This window comes from Danio rerio, chromosome 23 (assembly GCF_049306965.1).
Source record: "Danio rerio strain Tuebingen ecotype United States chromosome 23, GRCz12tu, whole genome shotgun sequence".
NCBI classification, from domain to species: Eukaryota; Metazoa; Chordata; class Actinopteri; order Cypriniformes; family Danionidae; genus Danio; species Danio rerio.
The window spans coordinates 4,671,011-4,697,167 of NC_133198.1; the positions used below are offsets into that span (position 1 = coordinate 4,671,011).

The 26,157-nt window shown below is 38.5% G+C and overlaps 3 protein-coding genes across 13 annotated transcripts in view; all 3 read left to right on the forward strand.

Moving 5' to 3' along the window:
- iqsec1a (IQ motif and Sec7 domain ArfGEF 1a) overlaps positions 1-16,406 on the forward strand; it is a 127,511-nt gene extending 111,105 nt beyond the window's left edge. For all 9 annotated transcript variants that reach the window (NM_001386594.1, NM_001386595.1, XM_073937936.1 and 6 more), the window contains one exon: positions 7,506-16,406. In NM_001386594.1, coding sequence (NP_001373523.1) covers positions 7,506-7,519 — 14 coding nt within the window. In that variant the 3' untranslated portion in view covers positions 7,520-16,406. The remainder of the gene's footprint in view (positions 1-7,505) is intronic.
- Positions 1-26,157, forward strand: part of zgc:113278 — an 852,580-nt gene that overhangs the window by 445,441 nt on the left and 380,982 nt on the right. The gene's annotated exons all lie outside the window — the stretch shown is intronic.
- Positions 19,802-22,973, forward strand: gp9 (glycoprotein IX platelet). Of its 2 annotated transcripts, none has more exons than NM_001386545.1 (2): positions 19,802-19,923; positions 21,921-22,973. In NM_001386545.1, exon 2 carries the CDS (start codon positions 21,922-21,924, stop codon positions 22,618-22,620), a length of 699 nt encoding a protein of 232 aa, NP_001373474.1. In that variant the 5' UTR covers positions 19,802-19,923; position 21,921; the 3' UTR covers positions 22,621-22,973. The 2 variants fall into 2 exon arrangements, with proteins under 2 accessions (NP_001373474.1, NP_001373473.1); NM_001386544.1 differs by having other exon boundaries at positions 19,804-19,923; positions 21,918-22,973.

Consider the following 26,157-nt stretch of genomic DNA (forward strand, 5'->3'; position numbering starts at 1 on the left):
GCACCATCTCCTGGACTGATCATTTAAGGAAATGCGATCTAATAGGATGGAAAACAGCTGCTGTGAGGCGTTTTCCCCTCGTTGTCAGACGGCATCTTCTGCAGTTTAAATGAAGCCTCGTCATCGCTAAAGTCAACATTTTCTCTTTATTTCAAATATATAACCAGCGCAAACAAATGTAATTCACCAAAATGTTTGACACACACACGTAGCCTGTACTGTGCCACTGACACACTGATTTAAGAACTGTGACAAAGTGAAAATATAGACTAGTTTCATTTCAAAATGACAGAAAAACACAAACCGTGGTAAAAACAACACACGAAATAAAACACAAACGGCTCGCGATTAGAATCAACAGCAAATCAGCCAGCAGAGGATCAATAACAGACTTTTATTGGTCATTTTTTGCAACCTCCATGCAGCAGCCATGAAAAAGGTCTATAGATTTAGGTCATGACGTCAGGTAACCAAAATTCAACGTCTAGCCAGTTTCTAAGGACAACGTTTTTTTGACGTCCAATAACGAAGTCAAATAGCGTTGATAATTGGTTGATTTTAGGTTGTGTTGGCTAGTGACCGAAATCCAAAGTCTGATTGATGTCATAGTGGTAACGTCTACACACTGTCACAGTTTAACATAATTAGACGTTGATATTTGGTTGATTTTAGGTTGGAACTTGGACATTGACGTCAGTTTGACGTTGGTTCTGACACCAACACGATTTTCAAAAATCTAAATCCATTGTCCCCATAGTGTAAGGGCATGTTGGAGTACAATGTCAATATGATGTCATGTTGATAGCTTAGGTTACCTGCAGGGTAACCTAAAGCCTGGTTTATACTTCTGCGTCAAGTGATATGCGTGAATCAAGGCGCATGCAAGTATACTTCTGCGTATACTTCTGCGTGCTGTTTGTGTTTCTCTGTAAAAACACTTCCGAAACGATATGTTCCACTGTGTCGAGTTTCTTCGCTGGTGTTTTTTTTTTTTTCTGAGCGCTACTTTAATGTACAAATGGCTTAAACTCACTCATTTTGAGGCTGGAATCGGCAGACGTGCAACAACTTTAACGATAAGGTAAGCACAAAACAACAGTCTTCATCCGGAGCTCCTTCACGGGACTCCACACTTGTAAACACTCGCTGAACCTTCGTCAGCGATACCAAGCCGTACAATCACAGAGCTTGTGCTACATGTCGACATGTAGTTGCATTTTTTTTGAGAGGTGCGCGTTAGCGTCGCCGACAGCCATGGTGATGGTTATGCGTCCACGTGTAGGCTGCGCCGTAGCATATGCGTGCGCTTGACCAGGAAATATAAATCAGCCTTAACTTTTAACTGTTAAGTTGATTTAGCGTAATTTTTATAAATATGCACATTATGTTTTTTACTTAACTAATTGGTTTAAAAGCAACAGGTTTACTTACTTATTTTAAGTAAAGTCAATGAATCATTTATACAGTGCAGAGAGATCAGAAAGTCTTGGCTTTCTATGTGCTCACATACGTTTTCTGGTCCTCATAGTGAGTAGTTATTCCAGGTGTGATGTACATCTCTAATCTATACTACTGCATGTCTCGGTCAGGCAAGCATGGGTGCCGCACCAGTGCAGGATCTCTAGACAGCAGTATTGAAGTAAGTAGGCAGTGGGGGGTGTTTAGATGATAACATGCATTTTGCATAACATTTATTTGCAACTTCATGAGTTAAACAGTTCTTTTTTTTTTTACTCTTATGAACGTATTGACGATTAACCCGCCTGCCTGCTTACGTGCATGCATGAACTGCTGCATACTGAAACTTGTGCAGGTGGACCTATTGTACACCTATTTTTAAAGTCCGCGTGAACAGGAAGTTGCTGAGACTTATTTAAGTATATGGATGTATATGGATCTCCTGTTGAATCGGAATATTGAATAGGACGCAGGGCTTTCTTTTTGTTCACCATGTCCTCGTAGCAAACTCATGTAAGTGGGACGTGGCAAAGTATATTGTGGTTCTGCCACTCCAAACGCAGAAGTGATAAACCTTAATCCAGACTTTGATCATCCGTGAGAATCCAGCACTTGACCTGTATATATCACCTTGCCATTGACTGACCCACAGACTTCCCTAAACCCAACCAATCGTGTTTTCAGAAGCAAATGAGAAAAGAAAAGTGCATTGTAGCCGTTATTTTACCATTATTTCACTTTGCTTTTTTAACTGGTTTCTGTCCCAAGTACAACACCATACCAGATGAGCTACCAAGCAAACTGACCGGCAGATCACAGATGTGTAGTTGTCCTTGTGGTATTTATTTGGTGTTGTGTCAAAGAACCACACAAAAAAAGATTATTCATCAATAATTGTTATGATCACCAGTGATATAACCAACCCAGGCTCATTCTGAAAACGTAGTACTGTGGATGTTTCTGGAGACCGCAAAATACGTCCCGGGAGGTACGAGTTTTGCAGTTTTTGTTTTCGCCAATCCCCGAGAGGCCGCTGTGCACACTTTTTCGCATCTCGAACGTCTCTCGCAAGCGGCGTTCGCGGCTGCGCTGTTCTCGCGTAAACCCGCCAGAGTCTGCTGTCGAACAACATTCCCTCTGTCTGAATGACAGAATGATTGACTTTGCAACCGGCCAATCGGCTGACCCACCCTCCTACTTCCATAAACCCAACCAACGACGATTTACAAAAGCCGTCCCGAAAAAGAAAAGCCTTCGTCTGATTTTTACCACGTTTTCTGATTTTGACCACATTCCCACCCTGTTATGAACTTGTTACCTTTAATTTTTGAATTTTGTTTTTGTTTTCTTACCTGATTTCTGGAACCGCTCTTCCCCGGACTCGAACCCGGTCGTCGCGGTCAGCTTCTCTCTACGCCTCGTGTCTGCTGACGTACACGACGAGCTAACTAGACAAACTGGTTGTGGCAGGAAAGCCCTCCACACGGAGGTGAGCGGCCGGCCGGCAAGCCCCGGAAGAAACGGCATCACTCCGCCCCGTAGCATTCGCTTAAAAAAACGAAATACAGCCATACGTACCTCCGGCTACATATTTTGCAGTATCCAGAAGCGTCCATGGGACTACGTTTTCAGAATGGGCCTGGGTTGGATGTAACTCTTGCGGATCGCTGGAGAACAGTTATTCTAACAAACTACATATCCCATCCTACACCGCATTCACACACTAGTTCCAGGTCACCTCTTGATTACACACAAGGGGTCATCATGACTGATTACTTGGACTATTTATACATCACACACAGTACTGACTCTTACGAAGCATTTTCCTGTGTTGTCTTGCCATGTTTTGACCCCTTGTTTGTTTTTTTTGTTTATATTGTTTTACTACCTGCCTCTCCCTCTTCACCTGTGACTACTCTTTTGGATTTCTCTTATGCTACCGTTTGCTCATGTATTACCTTGCCTGCTTGACTACTCTTAAATAAGTCTGTATTTGGATTGTAACCTCTGTCCACAACCCTTTGTTACAACAATCCGTCCCTGTATATGTCAATATGGGAAAAATGAACAAAAATTGTTGACGTCATGCTGACCCACAGCGTCAATTTCACCCAAAAACTGCAGGCAAAATTATGTTGAATTATTTTTGAGGAAAGATGTAGCCCTGGGCACGTATTTCCAATGTGTTTGGATTAAAGAATCTAAAGAATAGCAATGTGTGCCAGCAAAATAATTGATTTCACACGGACTTTAAGTATGCATGTTTCTCATGTGCCTGTTTGATGGCTGATGAACTTAAACTATACACTTTTAAAAAGATGTTGCTACCTTACATGATTGAGTTGAATCAAATTAACTTTACAGGTTATTGTTAACTTCCAGTACATTTAAAATTATTAAAAAATCAGGCTAAATCTCAAATATTTTGTATGACTTTAAAATGTCTTTATGTTTTGTCTTTATTTTTATAAGTTATAAGGAGGCCCACACGGAATCTGTGCGCACAGAAATTTGCTGATTTTTTTGTCCATCATTGAGTCTATTTATTTACGTATGTGAATGCGTGTACATTTATATTTATTGAGTTTTTAAATTAATTTCAGTAATAATGATTTTTGATTTTCTTTTGATGCTCTAGATCTGAGTGAGTGAATATATAGCAAAGCAATAATAAAAGGTATCAATGTTTGATATACTTCTATCCCAAAAATGTTAATACAGAGAAGAACTCCCTTTTTGTTCTATAGAGCCGAGTAAATATATAGCAAAGCAATAATAAAAGTTATCTGATATACTTGAGTCTATCTCAAAAATGTTAATATAGAGAAGAACTCCCTTTTGCTTCTCTAGAGCCGAGTAATTGCTCTCTATGGTGATACACTTGATTAAAAAACATAGCAAAGCACTTCTTCTATTATATTGTTCTATTATATCCCAGGCGTCTTCCAGCTTTTAGTAGTAATAGATGGTTCGAAGTGTCATCTGGGCCATATCTTAATTTATTGTCAGCAGAAAACTAACCCACTTTAAAATTTCTGCCGAAGTGATTTCTGGTGTTCTCAGATTTCTTCTAATTGTTCTAAGAGCTGTTTGAGCAATCATAGCAATATTAGCATATGTTAGTGATGATCTGTGTTTGTCATTAAAACATCCAGACAACACTAAACACATACATAATATACATAAAATACACTTATTATTATAATCATACAGTTGACGTCAGAATTATTAGCCCCCCCTTTTAATTTAAAAAAAAAAAAATTCCCAAATTATGTTTAACAGAGCAAGGAAATTTTCAAAGTATTTCCTATAATAGTTTCTCTTCTTGAGAAACTCGTATTTGTTTTATTTGGCTAGAATAAAAGCAGTTTTAAATAATAAAAAACATTTTAAGGTCAAAATAAGGCCCCTTCAAGCTATATTTTTTTCGATAGTCTACAAAACAAACTATTCTTGTTAGAAATGTGTTGAAAAAATCTCTCTCGTTAAGTGGTTTATTTTTAGACTAATTTCGAGAGGATCACGTGCTTATAATTGCTTGCAGTCAGTCCCGCATTATTCAATTTATGATTCACTAATCAGACGATTCCTAAGCCACTATAAATACCCTAAGTTCCATATCACAGCCATCTTCGTTTTGAAGAATCCCCCCTTCCACCCCTTCTCATCCTCCTATCCTAGATGGGTGGCACGGTGGCCCAGTGGTTAGCACTGTTGCCTCACAGCAAGAACGTCACTGGTTGTAGTCCTTACCAAGCCAGTCGACATTTCTGTGCAAAGTTTACACGTTCTCCCCGAGCTCACGTGGGTTCCCACTGGGTTCCCCGGTTTCCTCCCACCATCCAAAAACATGCAACTTAAGTTAACTGACTAATCCAAATCGGCACTATATGCTCCTAGTAAGTAGTTATATCTTAAGAGCGATTACTATCGGTTCATCAGTTACTACAGCAGGGGAGTTCTCAAGATCTACCTAAGCTCAAACTCCCCTCTCGCCTTGCAAACGGGAATGATCCTATGAACTCAGGGCTTTCTCCCAGGACAGCATGCCAGACAAGCTTTATAATCAATCATCAGCTAAGTGTGAACTCTTGAAACAGAAATTGGGGAAAAAATAAACGGGGTAATAATTCAGGGGGCTAATAATTCTGACTTTAACTGTATGCAATTTTAAAAAGGTACATCTTAACACATTTTTTAAAAACAGGACTGCTGGGGGATTCTTTCACTTCATTTGGTGCCGCCAGATCGCATTAGATTCACAAAAGTCCAGGGGCCTCATGTACGAAGACTTGCGTGGAAATCTTACTAAAACATTGCGTACGCACAAAGCTGTAAATGTGCGTACGCAGAAAAAGATTCAGATGTATGAAACACTACGTACGCCGAATCTCACGCATATTCTTTTGTACATCTGAATGAACGTGAAACTGAGCGCAACATGCACGAGCACAAAACCCCTCCCTGCCTCCTCCCCCGTATGAATATGCTAATGACTATGCTAATGGCAAAACCCAACGAAAAAGCAATGGCAAAATCAAGCAAAAAGAGAAACTTTGAACAGAATGTGAATTGGAGGTGCTGCTTTCGGAGGTAGACCGGAGAAAAGCGGTGTTATTTGCAAGTTTGTTCTCCGGAATTAACAACAAAAGAAAAAAATAGAGTGGTAGAGTTTAGCTGATGCGGTCAACACAGTTGGGTCTGAACATCGCACTGAGTGCATTAAAAAAAAGAGATAGTGTGATTTATATCTGTAAAGTGTTGCAGTACGCTTAACAGTCTCAGTGGCGTAGCTCGTTAGACGCATGTGTTCATGAATTGATACATTCGAGCATGAACCCGGCTCGATTCCAGCGTCTGAACTCTTTCTTGTTTTTTCCCCTGCTACATATCAGATTTTGCCTACTATTTATCACGAGAAAGACAAGTAGGAATCATTAATAAGTTTATATAAGCATCAATAAGCATCATATTTTATTTGCACATTTATTGAATGGAAATGTTTCTGATTCACGCATGCAAATTCATCTTCAGATAGTGTCTTTATAGCAATGTGTGTGCGGTAGATCACTCAGATTATAATGGGAAAACAGGCGACTGCTGCAAATTGTGCTTTAATGTTTAGCTGGTCAACTGTATGGTATGGAAACCTTATATACCTGCTGAACCCGTCTCATACAGCTGCCATTGCATGGCTCAGACACTTTGTAGAGAGCAATTTAACACAACTGCTTCTAGGAGTCGCCAATGGAAATAAAACAGACACACACAAAAAATTGTGCGTACGCCTGCCAGAAAGCTGCCGTGAAGCTGCGCACATTCCCACATTCAGTTCATTGTTAGTAAATCCAAACGTGAGCGATTCTGAGCGTGAAACCTGGCGTACGCAAAGTTTTTGTGCGTACGCAGCGTTGATACATGATGCCCCAGCTCTAGAAGAGTGTGCCAATTGGCTTGGAGTGATGTTGACAATGAAATGTAATATGGTGTCAGTTTATGTCCTTATAAACTAATACAAGTATTTTTAAAATGGCACACTGGTAACCAGTGTAATTCTGTTAACACTGGTCTAATATGTTCCTATTTCTTCAATCTCATTCAAACTCTGGCTGCTGCATTTTGTAACTGATGGAGTTGAGATTGATCTAAAGCAGTGGTACTTTTTTCATCAAGTACCACCTCAGAAAAAAAATCTCTCTCCAAGTACCACCAAAATGACCAGTATTAAAATTCAGTAGTGTAGTAGGCCCAGTAAAGCAGCTACAACTCTGCACAGTTAAAAAAAAACGTGGCAGATTACCTCAGAAATATAGACTACATGTCATATATGGCATATTACATACATCATTTTTGATAAGTTTTGAAATGTATTTAGCATGTACATGACATATTTCATTCCTCCACATACCACTAGAAGGAAGCCCGCGTACCACTAGTGGTACACGTACCACAGTTTGAGAACCACTGATCTAAATGTCTCTGTTGAATAATGAACGGCTTTAACTGTTGCTGATGTTTGGTCCGTGTTTCTCTCTCTCTCTACGCAGGACTCCATCTCTAGCGGTTCTCCTCTCCAGCACAGAGAATCTTCCTTCCGGCAGCGTTTGCTTCCTGAAAGACGCAGCAGCGTTCCAGACACTTTTTCTCTCCTCGGGCCACTTTTTGGCAGCGCTCGGGTCAATCCGTTCGTCTTGGGCTGCCCTCCCTATCCCACCCTCATATCCCACACTCCACATCCATTCAACCTGCACCACACCGCCCAGCCCTCACAGCGATGTCAGTTCTTTCAGAGCCCCTGCGCACCCTCACGCAGCCAACGCGGCCTGTTTCTCTTCAAACAGCTTTCGCACGCACTGCGCAGGAACCATCTGGCCCAGTTCAGACAGCACAGTGAACAGCACACCATCTCCAAACACAAACACTGCGCCATCAGCACGCTAGTGTGAGCTGAACTTTAGACGAGCACACCATGAGCAAAAACCAGCCAATCCCGGGAAGAGCAGGAGCGATGCATGTGCAAAAAAACAGCATCTGTGTTTGATGTCTCTCGTACTTTCAGCATTCTGCCTGTGGGTGAATGTCACACAGTTATAGTAAATCCATTATATTTTGCATAAAGAAAGTCAAGCACTATTAAGATATATTGCGTAGTGGCATTTACATGGCACATTTTTTTTATTGCTGTAATTTATTTTGGAATTTATATTATTGCTATTTATTTTCAACCCTTATTCTGACCCTCGTTGTTTGTGGAAAGGTCTGTTTTAAGGGCATGTACGGTGGCTGAGAATGCTTAACATGCTGCAATAAAGTATATGCAGAGCTAGTGTTTCCTACCATACTGCTAAACTTCCGGTGAACGGTTAATGTGACTTTTATCCAGTTTATACGGTTTCTTTTACAGCATCGATGTTGTAATGTAATTAAAATATAATCAGTTAAATAGACTTTGGAATTTATTTAGTTGCTCAAGCGTAAAACGAGATGAAAAGTCGTTTACATGCACCGGCCAGTCAGGATTAGCAGGCTAGCGCAGAAGCTTCATTAAATATACTGGGGTAAATATACTGCCGGCAGCTTCACGGAAGCTAAGCAGGGCTGCGCCCGGTCAGTACCTGGGCGGGAGTCCACATGGGAAAGCTAGTTTGCTGTCGGAAGTGGTGTTAGTGAGGCCAGCATTCAACCTGTGGTCTGTGTGGGTCCTAACGCCCCAGTATAGCGATGGGAACTCTATACTGCTTAGTGAGCGATGTCTTTCGGATGAGACGATAAGTCCCAACTTTCTGTGGTCGTTAAAAATCCCAAGATGTCCTTCGAAAAAGAGTAGGAGTTTAACCCAAATTTGCCCACTGGCCTCTGTCCATCATGGCATCCTAACCCTCCCCTTCATTACTCTGTTTCTCTCCACCAATCAGCTGCAGTGAAAAAAGTGTTGCATGCAGAACTGTTGCAAACAGTTTGAATTGAATTGAAACAAACATGTTAAATTTGATAATGTTCAACTTCATTTGTTTGTTTAAATTCAGCCCAAATTAATTGTTTACAATCACTTAACGTAAAAGAATTGAGTAAACCAAGGAATCACCTTTGAATACATTTTTTCAGTGTGGTGTGTGGTGTCGGCGCAATATGGCTGCCGTCGCGACATCCAGGTGAATGCTGCACACTAGAGGTGGATGAGGAGATTCCCCTAAAACGTGTGTAAAGCGATTTGAGCGCCCAGAAAAGCGCTATGAAAACGTAAGGAATTATTATTATTAATTACTATTAAAGTAAATGTTCATATTTTAAAGACATGGCGAAGAAAATGTAATTTAATGCTGTGCTCCTTGTACAATCTGAGACCCACTTTATATCGGATATCACTTGGCAGTGGAGATCGCTGACTGGACCTTAACGCGCTGATTTTGGAATGGCATACAGTTCACCGGAAGCACTTGACCCAGGTTACTGGCAAATTAAAAGTCCTTCCGCTTACTTCCGCATATACCCTATTTAAGAAAACACATGCTTTATAAAAAACACAAGCACAATAAAAAAACATCTTTATCCGTTTGACAGCACACGTGCTGCAAATCTTCACAATGCATACACATTTTAAAAAATGCGCTGCGATTTCACACAACGCAAACAATTTACGAAAACTCGCTGCATTTTCTCACAACACAAAAACAGAATGGAACACAGTGCAAAATGTATCAAGGAGACCCAAAATCGTGACGGACGCTGCTTCTCAGTGAAGTTGTAGGTGATCTTCGAAAGGTGAGTTTTTTTATTTTTATATCCCGATTCCCATTACTTAATTATTTATTAGCCTAAATGACCATAACCTAAACAGCTGGGTCCGTCACGTTTTAGGGTCTTCTTAAAACATTTTTGTTGCGTTGTGAGAAAATTCAGCACATTTTTGTAAAATGTTTGCATTGTGAGTGAATGCAGTGTGTTTTTTTCAAATGTTTATGCACTGTGTGGATTGCAATCTTGTGCTGTCAAACTGATGAAGACCTTTTCTTAATTTGCTGTTTTTGTAATTGCACATGTTGCAGCATGTTAAGTTCTCTCGGCCACCGTAGGCGTGGGTTCTTTTAAGGTCCTGTGCATTTAAATGTGCATTTTTATTTACTGTTTGATGTAATCTCAAATGAAAATTGAAGAGAGTGTGGGACATAGAGTAGCCCACCCTTCTAACCCCAGCCTTTTTTTTAAACTGTAAAAAAATTGTTGATCAATTTAGACGGAAGTGACAAACTGCAGCTTTAGATGTTAATATCTGTTTTATATTTTCTAAATGTAAATTTTGTCACTGTTTTGGAGCACATTAGCTTATAGATATGCTTAAAATTAACAGACTGAGGGCCAACATTTAACAAATATTATTTTGCTTTCACGGGACCTTTAAAGCTTGTAGGTAAATGGCCGTTGTATTAAATGGCTGAAGTTAAGTGTTTGGACAACATTATCCATATAAAAGCATCCTTCACAAGTAAAGCATAATGAAATTTGCTATTTTTTTCAGTGCAGCTGCTGTCAGATGCAGCACAGGTATGAGGAAACTGAACGCCAGTGGGCGGAGCCTATGCTCTGCAGGCTATGTATATGCTAGGCATGGGACAACAACCGTTTTCAAGGTATATCGCGGTTTGGAAAAGTCAAGGTTTTAAAACCACTAAAATGTTCTGTATTACCGATCGTAGGATTTTTTATTTACATTTTTTGTTTTGTTTGTTTTTTAGGACAACAGTATGTCCAGCAGAAAAATATCCAAAGGTGCCAATTTAAATTGTAAAGAAATCGGTGTTTTTGAAACTAAACGACTGTCCCAAAATATTACAAATCTTTCAAAAAATAAAATAAATTGTTTTCAAATATTTAAGAAGTGCGTGCTTTGCTTATGTGAGATGCACCTCTCACACATTAAATGATCAAGGCAAATGTATTTTCTCATGTCATGACCCCTTTAACACAATTTAAAGGGACAGTCACCCAAAAATATAAATTTACTCACTATTTATTCACTCTCAAGTGGTTTCAAACTTTTTTGAGTTTCTTTCTTCTGTTGGACACAAAATCCATCAGAAAAACTAATAATATAGATGGCAATGGTTTCAGGTTTCCATTTATTTATTCATTCATTTTTTTGCCACTTTTCCGGGGCCGGGTTGTGGGGGCAGCAGCCTTAGGACAGCACCCCTCCTTTCCCCAGACACTTCCTCCAGCTCCTCCGGGGGAAGTCCCTCCAGCGTGTCCTGGGTCTTCCCCGAGGCCTCCTCCCGGTTGGACATGCCTGGAACATCTCCCTAGGTAGGCGTCCTGGAGGCATTTGAAACAATACTACTCCGAGCTCCTCCCGGGTGACAGAGCTCCTCACCTCATTTATAAGGATGCGCCTTGCCAACCTGCGAGGGAAACTCATTTCAGCAGATTGTGTTGGAGATATTGTCCTTTCGGTTATGACCCAGTTTTTTTCAAAATGTCTTCTTTTGTGTTTAACCAACACAATCTCACGGCAACTCGTAACTTTTTGATTTATTGGCTAATTCGTATAAATTTGTACTATCTAATTCGTACAATTTAGTAAGACTTGCTTATCCCCCAATGACGGTTGGGTTTAGGGGTGGGGTTAGGTGCCACGCCTCCTTTTTAAAATCATACAATTTTGTACGACTAAACTGGCAAAACGTAAAACACTTACGTTTTCTCTTGAGATCAGGCTGGTTTAACAGAATAAAGAAACTCAGGCCGTACTCACACTATGTACAGTTGCCTCGAACCGGGCCAAAGCACGTTTGTCCTCCCTCCCGTCTCTCCCGACAGCCCGCACTCACATTACAATCGTGCCTGGGCGCGCTTACGTCATCGATGCTGCGCTGTGCACAGTGCACCGCTCTCGCTCAGCACAGTGGAGATTTCTCTAGTTATATCATTTCAGTCGTCTGATATGCAGTGACACGCAGTCAAATATTTCGCCTACAGTCCTTAGGGATGCGGTGACACGCAGTCAGATAGTTCGCCGAACAGATCCGCCACTTTTGATGCTCATAAACAATCATAAAGCCCTCGTGCTGCAGGAATTAGGAGGTTTGCTGAAGGTGTAGCTGTCGTATAGTGAGGGGTTTGCGTCTTTAATAAACTACGGCAGTTTGCGTTCATTAAACAGTATGAATAATTAATAAATCAATATAAAAACAATCCCTTAAAACTCACGTCTCACTTTCCGTTTAGGACTTTGGCGCGTTTTGCACTCACACACAAGCGTACCGTGCCAAAGCCCAAGTGAACCGCGCTCAGCCACACCTCTTCCTACCAGGCCTGAGCCCGATTCAGCGCACTCACACTTCTCAAACGATCCGGGAAACGGGCCTGGGCACAGTTCGGATTGCATAGTGTGAGTGTGCCCTCATAAAGGGTTGAAACCACTTGAAAGTGAGTTAATTTTTGGGGGAAGTATACCTTTAATATCTAACAATGGGAAATTTGATCATTTCAAAATAACTAACACCTATTCTTTTCATGCTGCAGAAATTCTAAAAGTTCAAATAATTCTCTCAATTTCTATTTATTTATTTATTTATTCAAGAATTTGAGTCGTGTGCTTTATTCTGCAGTGTGTATTCTTATAGGTGCTTCATTTAACCGTCTGTGAAAACCTCTTTGGTTGCCTTTATGCAAAACATGGTTCCTTTTTTTTCTTATATTAGTTTTGGCCTTCTCGAAGAGGTGTTATCAGGTTGCCTGTGTTTTTGACATTCACTCAGCTTGGCAGAATGACAGAGTAGATGTTCTAACGCTGTATTTGTTGTAGATGACAGATTTATATGTTGTCTTGATCATAAATGAACGTGCCAATGACCGTTGCACCCATCAGCTCTGTGTTTCGTGTGTAGTATAGTTGTACAGTAGTGTAACTCAAACCATTGTAATCAAAAAAGCGATGTTATAGAACACTGTAAAAATGTATTCAGACATTTAAAAAAAATAATACAAATATCTCGGTCAGTTTGAGACAAGGGCTGCGTCCAAAATCACCTACTACTCGAGTAGATACTACATTTGAATTCACTTCACAACCGTTAAGCCCCATTCACACGGGGCTTTACCGTCAACGCTTGACTGAAGGCGTGTCTGAAGTCGGGGCTGAAGCGATCGTCATAGCAGCGTCAGCCAATAAAATTCAGTCAGCAGTAGGCCACTGTCTAGCTGGTGTATTTGCATACAGCGATCTGATTGGCTGACGCTTCCATCGGCGCTTGAAAAGTTGAGCTAGTCTCAACTTCTGGAGCAAGCAACGCCTCTGAAGCGGCGCCAACGGATCCACAATGCAGTTCGGCAACGCCTGAAGTCACCTATTTGAAGTGAATGGGAAACGCTGACGTTAAAAAGTATGTTCTTTATAGTATGAATGTGAGTAGTATGAATGGAATTTAGACATACTACATCCACCAATAATCATGATCATGTGACCTACCCACATCAGTTGCGTCGCTTCACTCCCATTCAGGAATTCTCTCATGATGCATTATTATTATATATCATAGTGTCCATTACATGCGTACTTCAGAATATCATTAGAAATAGTAGGTCATCTGGGTACTTCACACATACAGTTTTTCGAGGACTATGAATTTGGACTTACTACTTGGTTCGCATATTGTTTTTAACACTATATAGTATGGAAGTATACGATTTAGGACATTCTGTAGCTGCGCACTTCAAAATCTTGCTGGAAATAGTATGTCATCCAGGTTCTTCTCGCATACTGTGTTTCAAATACTTTGAATTCGGACAAATACTCGGCTCTCATACTGTTTGTAATGTACTATATATTATGGAAGTATGCGATTTTGGACAAAGCCTATGAATTCAGAAATACTATTCAGCTTGCATACTTTTTTTTTTACATACTATAGAGTATGGAAGTATGCAATTTCAGACACAGCTGCTTACTTCAGAATCTCGTTGGAAGTAGTAAGTCATCCAGGTACTTCTCGCCTACTGGTTTTCGAATACTAAGAATTCAGACAAATACTCAGCTCGCATACTGTTTTTTTAACATTCTATATAGTATGGAAGTATGCGATTTCAGACACAGTTGTGCACCAGAATATCATCGGAAATAGTTTTTAACGTACAATATAGTATGGAAGTATGTGTTTTCGAACACAGCCACGCAATTCAGAATCTTGCCAGAAAGAGTAGGTCATCCGGGTTCATCGCACATACTGTGTTTCAAATACTTTGAATTCGGCAAAGTACTTGGCTCTCATACTGTTTTTAACATACTATATAGTATGGAAGTATGTGATTTCGGACAAATCCTATGACTTCAGACATACTATCCTGGTCGCATACTGTTTTTTGTTTTTTTTACGTACTATAGAGTATGGAAGTATGTGATTTCAGACACAGCTCCTCACTTCAGAATCGTGTTGAAAGTAGTAAGTCATCCGGGTACTTCTCACATACTCTTTTTCAAATACTTTGAATTCGGACATACTACTTAGCTCGCATACTGTTTTTAACGTACTATATATTAGAATTTTGGACACAGTCATGCAGTTCAGAATCTCGGACGAAGTAGTTGATCATCCGGGTACTTCTCGCATACCGTTTTTCGAATACTAAGAATTCAGACAAGTACTCTGTTCACATAGTTTTTTTTAACATACTATATAGTTTGGAAGTATACGATTTCGGACACCGCCACACACTTCAGAATCTCTCTGGAATTTTTCGAATACTATCATTTCAGACATACTGCTCTGCTTGCATACTGTTTTTAGCGTACTATAGTCGTATGGATTTATGCGATTTCGGACGCAGCCCCAAGGTCATATTTAAAGAAGTAAGCTACTAGAAACCTTCCGTTGGGATCTGAGATCAGGTCATTTCGAAGCACAAATGCAGTATCATGTGACACTTTAAGCTGCTCCACTACAGTCACATGAATAATACACAGTGCAGATTTTAGGGAGATTTGCATGCTTTCAGCCGGAGTTTTTATTTTAAATAGCATTTTTAATTTCATATGTTGATTTTCCTTTGGAGATAAGCACAGGATTTCCGAGGGCCGGGGAATAACTGAATTATTTTTTTATCTACTAAGGATTGTTATGGTTTCTTTATAAGTGCAATATGTTTGTCATGATGATCATGGCTAAAGCATCTTTACTATTACTTCATATAGTGGCGTAGAGATTCTCATCTAAGTGTTTTTACATTGAATGGAATGTCATAGTGATCGGCTAGGCTTTGACTGTGACTTGTTATCGATGTTGTTCTTGGGTGTTTATTTATTATTAATAATAAACCAGTGTTACCATGGAAACGAAGTGCAATCATGTAAGATATACTCTTCTTCTTCTTTTTTTTTTTTGTTTTTTGGAACTCTTAACCAGGAGATTGTTTCAGGTGAATTTTACTGCAATATTATGCAAGCATCCGTATGTTTAGAGGAATGTATGTCTAGAAATGAGGCAGATGAAAACGATGATTGTTGTAAAGATGCATTCTGATCTCATTTATTAGCTGAAAACTAGAAGAATCTTATGTGTAATCTTGATTTCAGATGTTTTCGTGACCCCAAACCAAAGCTTTAGGTTTTCCGTTTAACATATCACAATATATGGAGTGCAATATGGATTCTGGTGTAATAAAGTCAACGTGAAACCAAAAGTAACCATATCTACCTTCTAGATTAGCTCTATTCTAGATTAGGTCAAACGGATTTGTGAATATCGTTTCATGTTGACTTTATATATTTAAAAAGCTATTTATTTTACAAACACTTTCCAAAGATTTCTGTTTCTGCATAACTTAGAAGATATTCTGGCAGAAAATATACCCCAACACTGCACTGAAGGATCAAATGCATTTTCTTGACCACCATAAGCTGATAAACGCCTGTGTTTCTCTGTATACGTGTGTTTTTTTCTGCCCTTTTGCTTGTATATCTCTACACAGCATTTCATCTTTCTGACCTGTTGTGTTTGTGTTGAAAGCCGATTCAAATCATCCGGCGTAAAGCTACCACATCCCATTATTAGCCCATGTAAAGATGATAAACACACATTTTTGACGAGTAATATTAGGGGACCAAATTTGGAAGTGTAAATAGTGTGTACAGTATCCTGCATATTTTGACATCTGTCTTTAAATGAGAGGTGTGTTCCCGTCTGTTTTACTGTGTGTATCTACTGAAAACAGACTGTTGCCATTTTTTCCGTCTGTATGTTTGTCTCCTCACAGGCTGCTATTTCACTGTCCACACTTTGAGAAATGGGAAATAGAAAAGGGCATTGTTTTATTTTTGTTGTTGTTGTTGTAGAGCAGAGAATGCTTGTAATTTGAGATTTTATTTTACGTAATGGTTATCTACGTCAGTGTACAGTCAATGTAAAACAAACTGTGACGGCATTCAGAACATAAAATAAAAGGAATATATGACAATACGCAGTTGTGATTTTTAATGTATGTTTTCACTTGGGATTGCATTTTATGTGGACAAATTTCATAGAAATACACTAGGGAAAAACTCTGAGTTCCACACACTTCCTTCATGTTGTCGCAACACAAATCTATTAATGGCTTGTTTCTATTGAGAGGTAGGGTACGGTTTGGTACGCTATTATGGCTGTTTCCACTGTCAAAAGTTGTACCAAACAGTACCGTACAACATTTTCGGCACCCTTTTGAAAGGGTACCACACACGAGAAAGGGTGCCGAAAGGTGGAGCTAGACGCGCAGCTGAATGCCATTGGTTTACAGAGATACGTCATTCACTTACGCAACAAGCCAGGATGAAAACAAAAACCCGCCATATTTGAAATACACAGTGAGAGATTACAGCGAAATTATATATACATATAATAACCAGCCATGGTCGATTCGTCTTCAAACAAACCTTGTCGTCGTCTTGATAAACAGCCACAACCCACATAGCAAAATTTGTCTGGCCCAGCTCTGGCCCACACAATCAGGTTTTGCTTGGCCCACATGCCGCAGTGAATTACGGTACATGACTGGACCAAATCTGGCTTCCAGACAAGGGCCAAACACGCACCATATCTGGGCCAAGTCTCAGCCAAGTTAATAACTCATAACTGGGCCTGAACTGGGCCAGATAGGTTGGTGTGTCACGATTGCAATGAAATTGATAAACCCATGGAGTGATGCGCTTTAGGCACACTATGGGCACGCTTTTTCTCAAAGTGACCTGATTGGTAGAATTTTTTTTCTTTACTCAAAAATGATTTTAGTGTATTTTAAATGTGGGTCAAGACTGGCCAAACTCACATGGCCCACTTATCAAATTTTTAAATCTGGGCCAAATACTATGTTTTTCATCTGGCCCAAATCTTGTGTGCCGCATTAAAGATGGTGCCATCTCTGCCAAACCTGGGCCATGTTTGGCCCACATGCTGTATGCCAGTGCCGGATGAATGCCGGCTGTGCCAGCTTTATGCCAAATCTGGGCCAGAATTCTTTGCTACTAGGGAATGCCAAGAAGAAGAGCAGATTTACCATGTACCCCGTAGTTTTTTTACAAGCCAATCTGAGGCGCGAGCGGTTTTGCTTTTTTGCTTGCGCTCGCCGCGCGTCTACATTTAAAATAACAAACTTCTTGAGCTGATGATAATAACGTGCGCTTGATTATTGACGTGCTTTTGAAACCCGATCCTGTCAGATACTGACAAATGCGAGAGTGAAGAAAAAAGGAGAAGCACTTTTAAAAAGGAAGTTTCAGTATAAAACACTTAATGTTGCATTACCAGCCTATCCAGCATTTCCTCAAGAGTTTCATGCAATTTCGGGTGTCTTAATTTTTAAGATTACTTTCATTCAGCAACATATTATTCATGCCCCGGCGAACGGAAAGAAAAGCCTTCGCATTTCAAGATTCGGGTGATCCTTTAAGGTCAGGGGCGGACTGGCCACCTGGCAATTCTGGCAAATGCCAGAAGGGCCGGCCCATTTTTTAAATGTGGACTGGTATGCTATTTTTTAAATAACATTTTTTTTTATACATATATGTATTGTTTTTACATGCAGGCAGCTTTTATTTCTTGTAAGATGTGAATATTATGATGATGATGATGATGATAGTAATAATAATAGTAAATATTAAGCATTGGCCCAATCGGCAATGGCCCACTGGTTTCGAGATGGGCCGACCCAATCAGAGGTTACATGGACGTAATCAAAATCTGGCAAGAATTTCCAGCAAACAGTAAGTGCAACACAAACTAATTGTCAGAGATGGACCGTTAAAAAAAAGAAAAGGCGGTGCCGAAAAGCCCTGAGAAAGCCAAAAATTGCTCTAAAATCAGATGCTGCCAAATGCATAAAATTAACTGAAATAATCTTGAAAGGACACTGTCAACAACACGAAGGTCAATGGTTCGAACCTCTGCTGGGTCAGTTGGTGTTTCTGTGTGGAGTTTGCATGTTCGCATGGGTTTCCTTCCGGTTTCCCACACAAGTCCAAACACATGTGCTATAGGTGAATTGGGTAGCCCTAATTGTCCGTAGTGTATGTATGGGGCTGTGTCGGTAATGTGGGCTGGTGTGGCTACAGTGCCAGGGCTGATTTTTAGTCCCAGTCCACCCCTGTTTAAGGTAATCAAAAAATCGCTGCTTACATGGTAGATTCTTAATCAGTATTATCTGAATCGTAAAAGCGGAGTATTGGTGCCCATGTAAATGTGCTTAGTGAAAGTGCCAGATGATGTCTCAAGCTGTCAAAGACAGTCCATTTCTCTTCCTTTCAGTTGATTCCATGCGCCCTCAAATGTTTCATTAAGTTTGACGTATTTCCCCGCTACACGCAACTTTTGTAAAGCGTTTGCTTCACGTTGCTGTCAGAATCTTTGCTTGTTAAATACAGCCATACTTTAGAACGCTAAGTTTAAGCAAGTTTGATAAACGCAAATGTGCGTGTTGATGAATCTGAAGAGATCCTTCGCTCACCGGGTGTGCTGTACTGCATTGTGTTTGTGTGTTTCCTAGCAACAAGATCAACCGCCTGACATCACTGACTGTCCATCGTCTCCTTAAAGCATTTGATATGTATTCTATAGTCTCTGCGGTGTCTGTATCCCTCAAAGCTGTTTAGAATAAAATGTTTAGAGATGGTGTGACCAAAGCCACTGTAAGAAGTCTATAGTCTTTGCCTTTGATGTACCCCTTGGTCACATTGTCCCCCTATAATGTCAACAAACTGGACTGTCTTAGCAACTGGCTAAATGTTAAGGAGGACTAAGCAAAATTGTTTCTACTTTATAATTAATGTTCTCAACTCACAATACAACTTTTAAATGAGTACAATTGTTTGTATTCAATACTTTATTCTTATTATGATAATTTTCCATCTTCCATATTTGCAATGCATGTATTTTGGGTTTTTTTGTAGTCCATTTGGAGTCCAACATGGAAATTAATTTTGTTATTGACGTTGTTTTGAAATTCAAATGGCACTTATATCCCTGTGTTTTTATTTCTGTAATAAGTCATGATTAATTACAAAAAAGTGTGATTAATTATTTTTTTTAATCATTTGACAGCCCTAGTTCAAACTACTTGTTTAAAATGAGCCGAAAATTAATTTTTAATTAATTGTTTCATGTTCACTCAAATTTGTACAAATTAAGAAGTTAACTTAATTCCTTCATGTTGTCCTGACACAAATCGATTGTGTGGAACCAGCATGTTTTACAGCAGAACTCATCTCTACAGATGTAAGTGTACAGCTCTTTAAGCAGGCAGGACATTTAAAATGTGCTCTTGACAGATAACGTTATCAGGTCAGCCCACGATGATCACATGACCTGCAGTGTGCCTAAAGCTTGATTGGTCAAAACAAACTATCAGACATACAAAAACGTTTTCAGTTCACAGTGCCAGTAGTAGTTATTTCAGAATTTCAAGAACCGGGATAAATGTTTCATATTTCCAGTTGCTGACTAAAAGGTAAGTCTTACATTTATTCAACAAACATCTTAATGTGATTTAATTGTGACTGTAGACTGGGAAAAAAAACATTCATTGGATTTATTAATTTCTTAAGGTGAGTAGTTGCAAATTCAATTCTATTCAGCTTTATTTGTACAGTGCTTTTACAATGTAGATTGTGTCAAAGCAGCTAAACATAAATGGTCATAGTAAATTGGAACAGTGTAGTTCAGTTTTTAGTGTTTAAGTTCAGTTCAGCTCAGTTCAGTGTGGTTCATTAATCACTACTGAGGGTCTAAACACTGGAGAGCAAATCCATCGATGCATAGCTCTACCGATCCCAAACTATGCAAGCTAGTGGCGACAGCGGAGAGGGAAAAAAACTTTACTAATTGGCGAAAGTGAAGAAAAAAAAAAACTTGAGAGAAACCAGACTCAGTTGGGTGCGACCGTTTTAATTTCTCCGCTGGCCAATCTTGTGCAGAGCAGGCGGAGGCTGGAAGATGGCCTCAGCGAAGACTTGTCTGTCCCTGGAGCGTCACAGGAATCAGTCTCATGCTCTCCACTCCTCCATGACCACCCCAGCAGCTGCTCAGGATACGGCCTGGTCCAGGATATGGAAACCTTGGGATCATCTCGTCTCTGTTCTTGGATCGAATCAGTGACTCTGGATAGTCTGAGTACCTCGGGATGAGTATCTCCAGGTGGAAATGGAGAATAAAGAGAATAATTAGCGTAGCTGCTGTTCATAGTGTATATAAAATAGATGCAGAAACCTGTGTGGAAACGAACTAAGTGTATGCTTTACTTAACAGATAGGTCTTTAATCTAGTTTTGAACTTTGAGAGTGTGTCTGAGCCTCGGACGTTATTAGGAAGGCTATTCCAGAGTTTAGGAGCCATAACCGAGAAAGCTAGACCTCCTTTACTCGACTTTATTATTCTAGGAGCTACCAGAAGCCCTGAGTTTTGAGATCTTAAAGAGCAGGTTGGATTGTAGCGAGACAGAATGAAGGTGGAGTTTCTTGCTAGCTGCAGACACCACAGCAGGCAAACAATGTATATGGGCTGAATTTAAACAAACAAGTTAAATTCTACATCACTAAATTTCTTTTGTTTACATTTAGCCCATATAAACTGTTTGCAACCACTTACCTTAAAAAATGAGTAAATCCAATGAATATTTTTGTCAGTGCCTTCTAGCACTGCTGCATGTACATCCTTTAAAAAAAAGTACTGCAGGGAATAAAAAACATGTTCTTGTGTTACATTTCAGCTTGAAATTCAGCCTCAGTCTGTTATTTAGGTTTTTTTCTTGTTCTTTGAAATTAGCTTTAGATTTTATCCATATTTCCTGTTTCTATATACAGTTGAAGTCAGAATTATTAGCCCCCTTTGAATTTTTTTTTTCTTTTTTAAATATTTCCCAAATGATGTTTAACAGAGCAAGGAAATTTTCACAGTATGTCTGATAATATTTTTTCTTCTAAAGAAAGTCTTATTTGTGTTATTTCGGCAAGAATAAAAACAGTTTTTAATTTTTTAAAAACGATTTTAGGGACAAAATTATTAGCCACTTAAAGCTATATTTTATTTCACTAGTAAACAGAACAAACCATCATTATATAATAACTTGCCTAATTACCCTAACCTGCCTAGTTAACCTAATTAACCTAGTTAAGCCTTTAAATGTCACTTTAAGCTGTATAGAAGCGTCTCGAAAAATATCTAGTCTAATATTATTTACTGTCATCATGGCAAAGATGAAATAAATCAGTTATTAGAGTTGAGTCATCAAAACTTTTATGTCTAGAAATGTGTTGAAGAAATCTTCTCTTCGTTAAACAGAAATTGGGGAAAAAATTAAACAAGGAGGCGAATAATTCAGGGGGGCTAATAATTCTGACTTTAACTGTAGCTAATAAATAACCTTTAATCAGTCTACTTGTGTATGTATGCTGGCTGCATATATAGCCAGACATATGAATAAACATTTCATGGTTTTCTCCCCAGCAGGATGCTCTTTACTCTTCTCCTGTGCTCCGTCTTTGCACATGTCGGCTGTGACTCCTGCAGGTGCGTGACTTTGCCCTCTAAAGGTGTGCATGTAAACTGCAGCTTGCAGGGCCTGAGGAACATTCCTCACCTTCCTGCCCGCACCACAGAGCTGCTGCTGCAGAATAACCTGCTGACCACCATTACTCCAGGACAACTAGACATGCTCCACAACCTCAGGCTGGTTAATTTATCCGGGAACCCTTTCCACTGTGACTGCCGTATCCTGTACTTAAGACAATGGCTGAAGATGAATAAAGCAGTGTCTGTGATGCCAACGTGTGCCAGTCCTCCAGAACTTGCCCAAAAGTCCATCGATGAGCTGACCGATGCTGATCTCCCTTCCTGTGCTTCTGATCAATGCTCTGGATTGGCTTATAATGCCATCTTATGCTCTCTGCTTTGCATTCTCATCGGTTTGCTGCTGTGGTGTGTGCAGCTAGCAAGAAACTCCACCTTCATTCTGGGAATTGATGAGAGACACACTGGATTTGAGGTGGAATCTCTTCGATCGCGCAAACCCAAACACAGAATGAGGATGAGGTACAGTATTGGGTCAGGAACCGATGACATGGACAAGCCTTTACTCAACATGGACATTCTGCCTCAGATACTGGACGTCCTGCACAAGCAACACAACATTAAGATTAAAGTACCATGAAAAAAAAAACAGTTTACTGATCATTTTACTTGTATATAGAGTATTATTATTATTATTTTATTTGCACATTTGTTTGACAAGTAAAACATGGACTGACGTTTTTGTAAACTCATACCGTTTACGTTTAGACAAGAGACAAAACTTACTGTTTCTGTTTCAAACCTTTATGAGTTTCATTCTTTGGTTGAAGACAAAAGAAGTTCGGTTGAAGACCTTAAACTATTGACTTTCATAGTTAGAAAAAAACATTATATGATGCCTTAAATTTTTTAGCTGAATCAAATGAACTTTTCTAGTCATCTCAACTTTTATCAATCACTTTCACCTCCTCAAATTATTGTTGAAGCAGTTGGTATTTTATTATTATTATTATTATTATTATTATTATTATTATTATTATTATTATTATCATTATTATTATTACTGTTATTTTTATTATTATTCTTACTATTATTATTATCATTATTATTATTTTATTATTATTATTATTATCATTATTATTATTTTATTATTATTATTGTTGTTGTTGTTGTTATTTTATTATTATTATTATTTTATTATTATTATTATTGCCAGCATGAGTATATTATAGTTATCACGTTATTAATAATTCATCATACTGTTAGTTAAATTCTTCTTTTTAATATTATTCTTTACTTTGGGTTTGTATGATTTGTATATTAACATTATAACAATAAAGTTTTTTTTTCTTCCTTATTATTCTCATTGTTTTTGTTTGCTGCACTTTATTTTTCAACTTCCTTTTTTTCTTCTACTCCTCCCCTTCCTTCTGTTTTTTTCTCTTCTTTTTTTCCTCTCTTTCCTCTTCTACTTACTATTATTCATTCATTAATTAATTGGTTTGCTCATTTTCTTCTCGGCTTAGTCCCTTTATTAATCCGGGGGTCCCCACAGCGGAGTGAACCGCCAACTTATCCAGCACCATTTTATGCAGCGGATGCCCTTCCAGCCGCAACATCCCAGAGAGTGTTATTCACACACATACACTATGGACAATTTTTTGCCTACCCAGTTTACCTGTACCGCATGTCTTTGGACTGTGGGGGAAACCGGAGCACCAGGAGACTAGGTTTAGTACTTGTAATGTAATGTAATGTAATGTAATGTGTGTATTTTATATTGCACATGTATTGTGTATGGCCATCCACCAAAAGCGCTTCACAATCATGAGCGGGGTTTCTCCACACCACCACCAGTGTGCAGCATCCACTTGGATGATGCGACGGCTGCCACAGGACAACGGCGCCAGTGCGCTCAGCACACACCAGCTATTGGTGGAGTGGAGAGACAGTGATAGAGCCAATTCAGTGGAAGGGGATGATTGGGAGGCCATGATTGTAAGAGCCGATAGAGGGACTTTGGCCAGGACACCAGGGTTACACCTCTGCTCTTTCACGAGAAGTGCCATGGGATTTTTAATGACCACAGAGAGTCAGGACCTCGGTTTAACATCTCATCCGAAAGACGGATATTCAACATTTGAATTATTCTGGTGTTGTAATTCTATAGTGATACTAATAAACCCACAATACTGTAAAGGCTTGCTACAACTATCAGTATTAACTACAATTACTAATTACATCACAGTTTACTGCTGTTAATTAAACAGTAGCTTTAGCATTCATTAGCAAACTGTTGTAAATACTATAGTATACACTTTAGTATGGTGCAGTTTTACTAGGCTATGAATTACTTGAGTATTTTGTCATGTGGCAGTTTGTACATTTCTCCAACCCGCTGTCATGACTTTTGGTTTTAGTAATCTAAGGATTGCAAAACATTTTCAAAATAACTATGAGGTTTAGTCATTTTTCAAACTCAATTAAAACAGACCTCTGTCTTCTGCTTTCTGTCGGGTCTTTCCTACTACTTCCGCCATCTTGTGGCTGAATAATATACACGGAGATACGTATTTGGTTAATTCTTCAACTACGGGCACTTCTATGACCTTTAATCATATATATATATATATATATATATATATATATATATATATATATATATATATATATATATATATATATATATATATATATATATATATATATATAATTTTGTTCAAATTCCTCTTTCTTTGTCAAACTAACAATGAAACCTACTTTTAGAAAATGTACTACTTTTCTATTTCTATTTTTCAACCTCCTTTTAGGTGTCAAAATCGCCTAAAATTGGGTGTTTTCCTTATCACACACCCAGAGTTTTAAACTTCTACAATAAAAATAACATTTTAAAATATTATTTATCTGGTATCTATTCATGTATCTTAATTAAGCACTAGTGAAATTATTTAAATATTTTAGTTATTAATGTGAGACTTTTATCAATATCATTTTTTATACAAATTATAGCTGTCGCACAGTATCAGTGTCATTTCCACCACAACACTGTAATGTCACTTTAAAATGTTTGTGTGGAAGATTATTTAGGTGGTTTCTATGAAAATAAAGTCATCTGAGAACGTTCAAGATGGAGGGAATTTAATTTTTATCAACAACACTTGAAGAAAAATCAAGGTAAACATTGCTTGAAAAGGAAATATCATTTATTCTATGTCATTTCCAAACATGCTGTAGCCGACCTTCAAAGATGATTTTAAAAACCAAACAAAATTAAGGTAAGAGTGTTTTGTATACATGAAAGGCTAGTATCAACTCAAAGCTTAACAATAAACTGTAAAAATGTCATTTTAACAAACTGTAGAAATGTCATTTTCATAACCACACACATTTAAAAAAAATATATATACTTAAAAAGTTCTCATCAAACATTAAAAGTGTATTCACAATGTATGAGTTCATGCTCTATTCAATAAACAAATTCAGTTTATTTTCTAATAAGCTCTTAACCAAATAAATATTAAATTTAAGAGTGTGACAGGTGTACAATTCAGCATACAACTCATTAATTTCATCGAAAAATGGATGATTATTATATATATATATTGTGGAAAGATTGGTTAAACTAGATACAAAAATGATCTTAGACAATGTTTGTCGGCTATAATTTATTTCGTTTTGAAATAAGCTGTATATTAAGATGTGGTGGAATTGACATTTGTTCAGTTCACGATGGAAACAAATGTTTCTCTTATCTAAGTTTGTCCTCTTACAGATCTTAAAACTAGACAAACTGTTTAAACTTATGAGGCTGTGTTACTTTAATTTTGAAATTAAAGTAAACTGCCCGTACTTGAAGAATGGCCCAATTAAAGTATTACCACATTTGAAATAGCATAAATGATGAGGAATACAGAAAGAAAATTGCGCCAAACCAAATAAAAAAAAAAAAACTGTAACTGCTGTTTTTGAAACAGTATCATACTGTTCTCATTGAATGGTTGGAACATTGCATTACAGGTCTGGAGTGGTGTAAATCTGTCCAATAGATGTTTTTCAGTTAAGTGTGGTTCCTCAGGGCTCTATCTGGCCCCAATCCGGTTTCCTCTTTACATACTGCCTGACAGTATGAGCATTGTTATGATGACACACAAACGTATCTTCCCATTAAATAAAATTT

Excerpts from the sequence above, each read along its gene's own strand:
- gp9 (NM_001386545.1), top strand. The coding sequence starts at position 21,922 with ATGCTCTTTACTCTTCTCCTGTGCTCCGTCTTTGCACATGTCGGCTGT.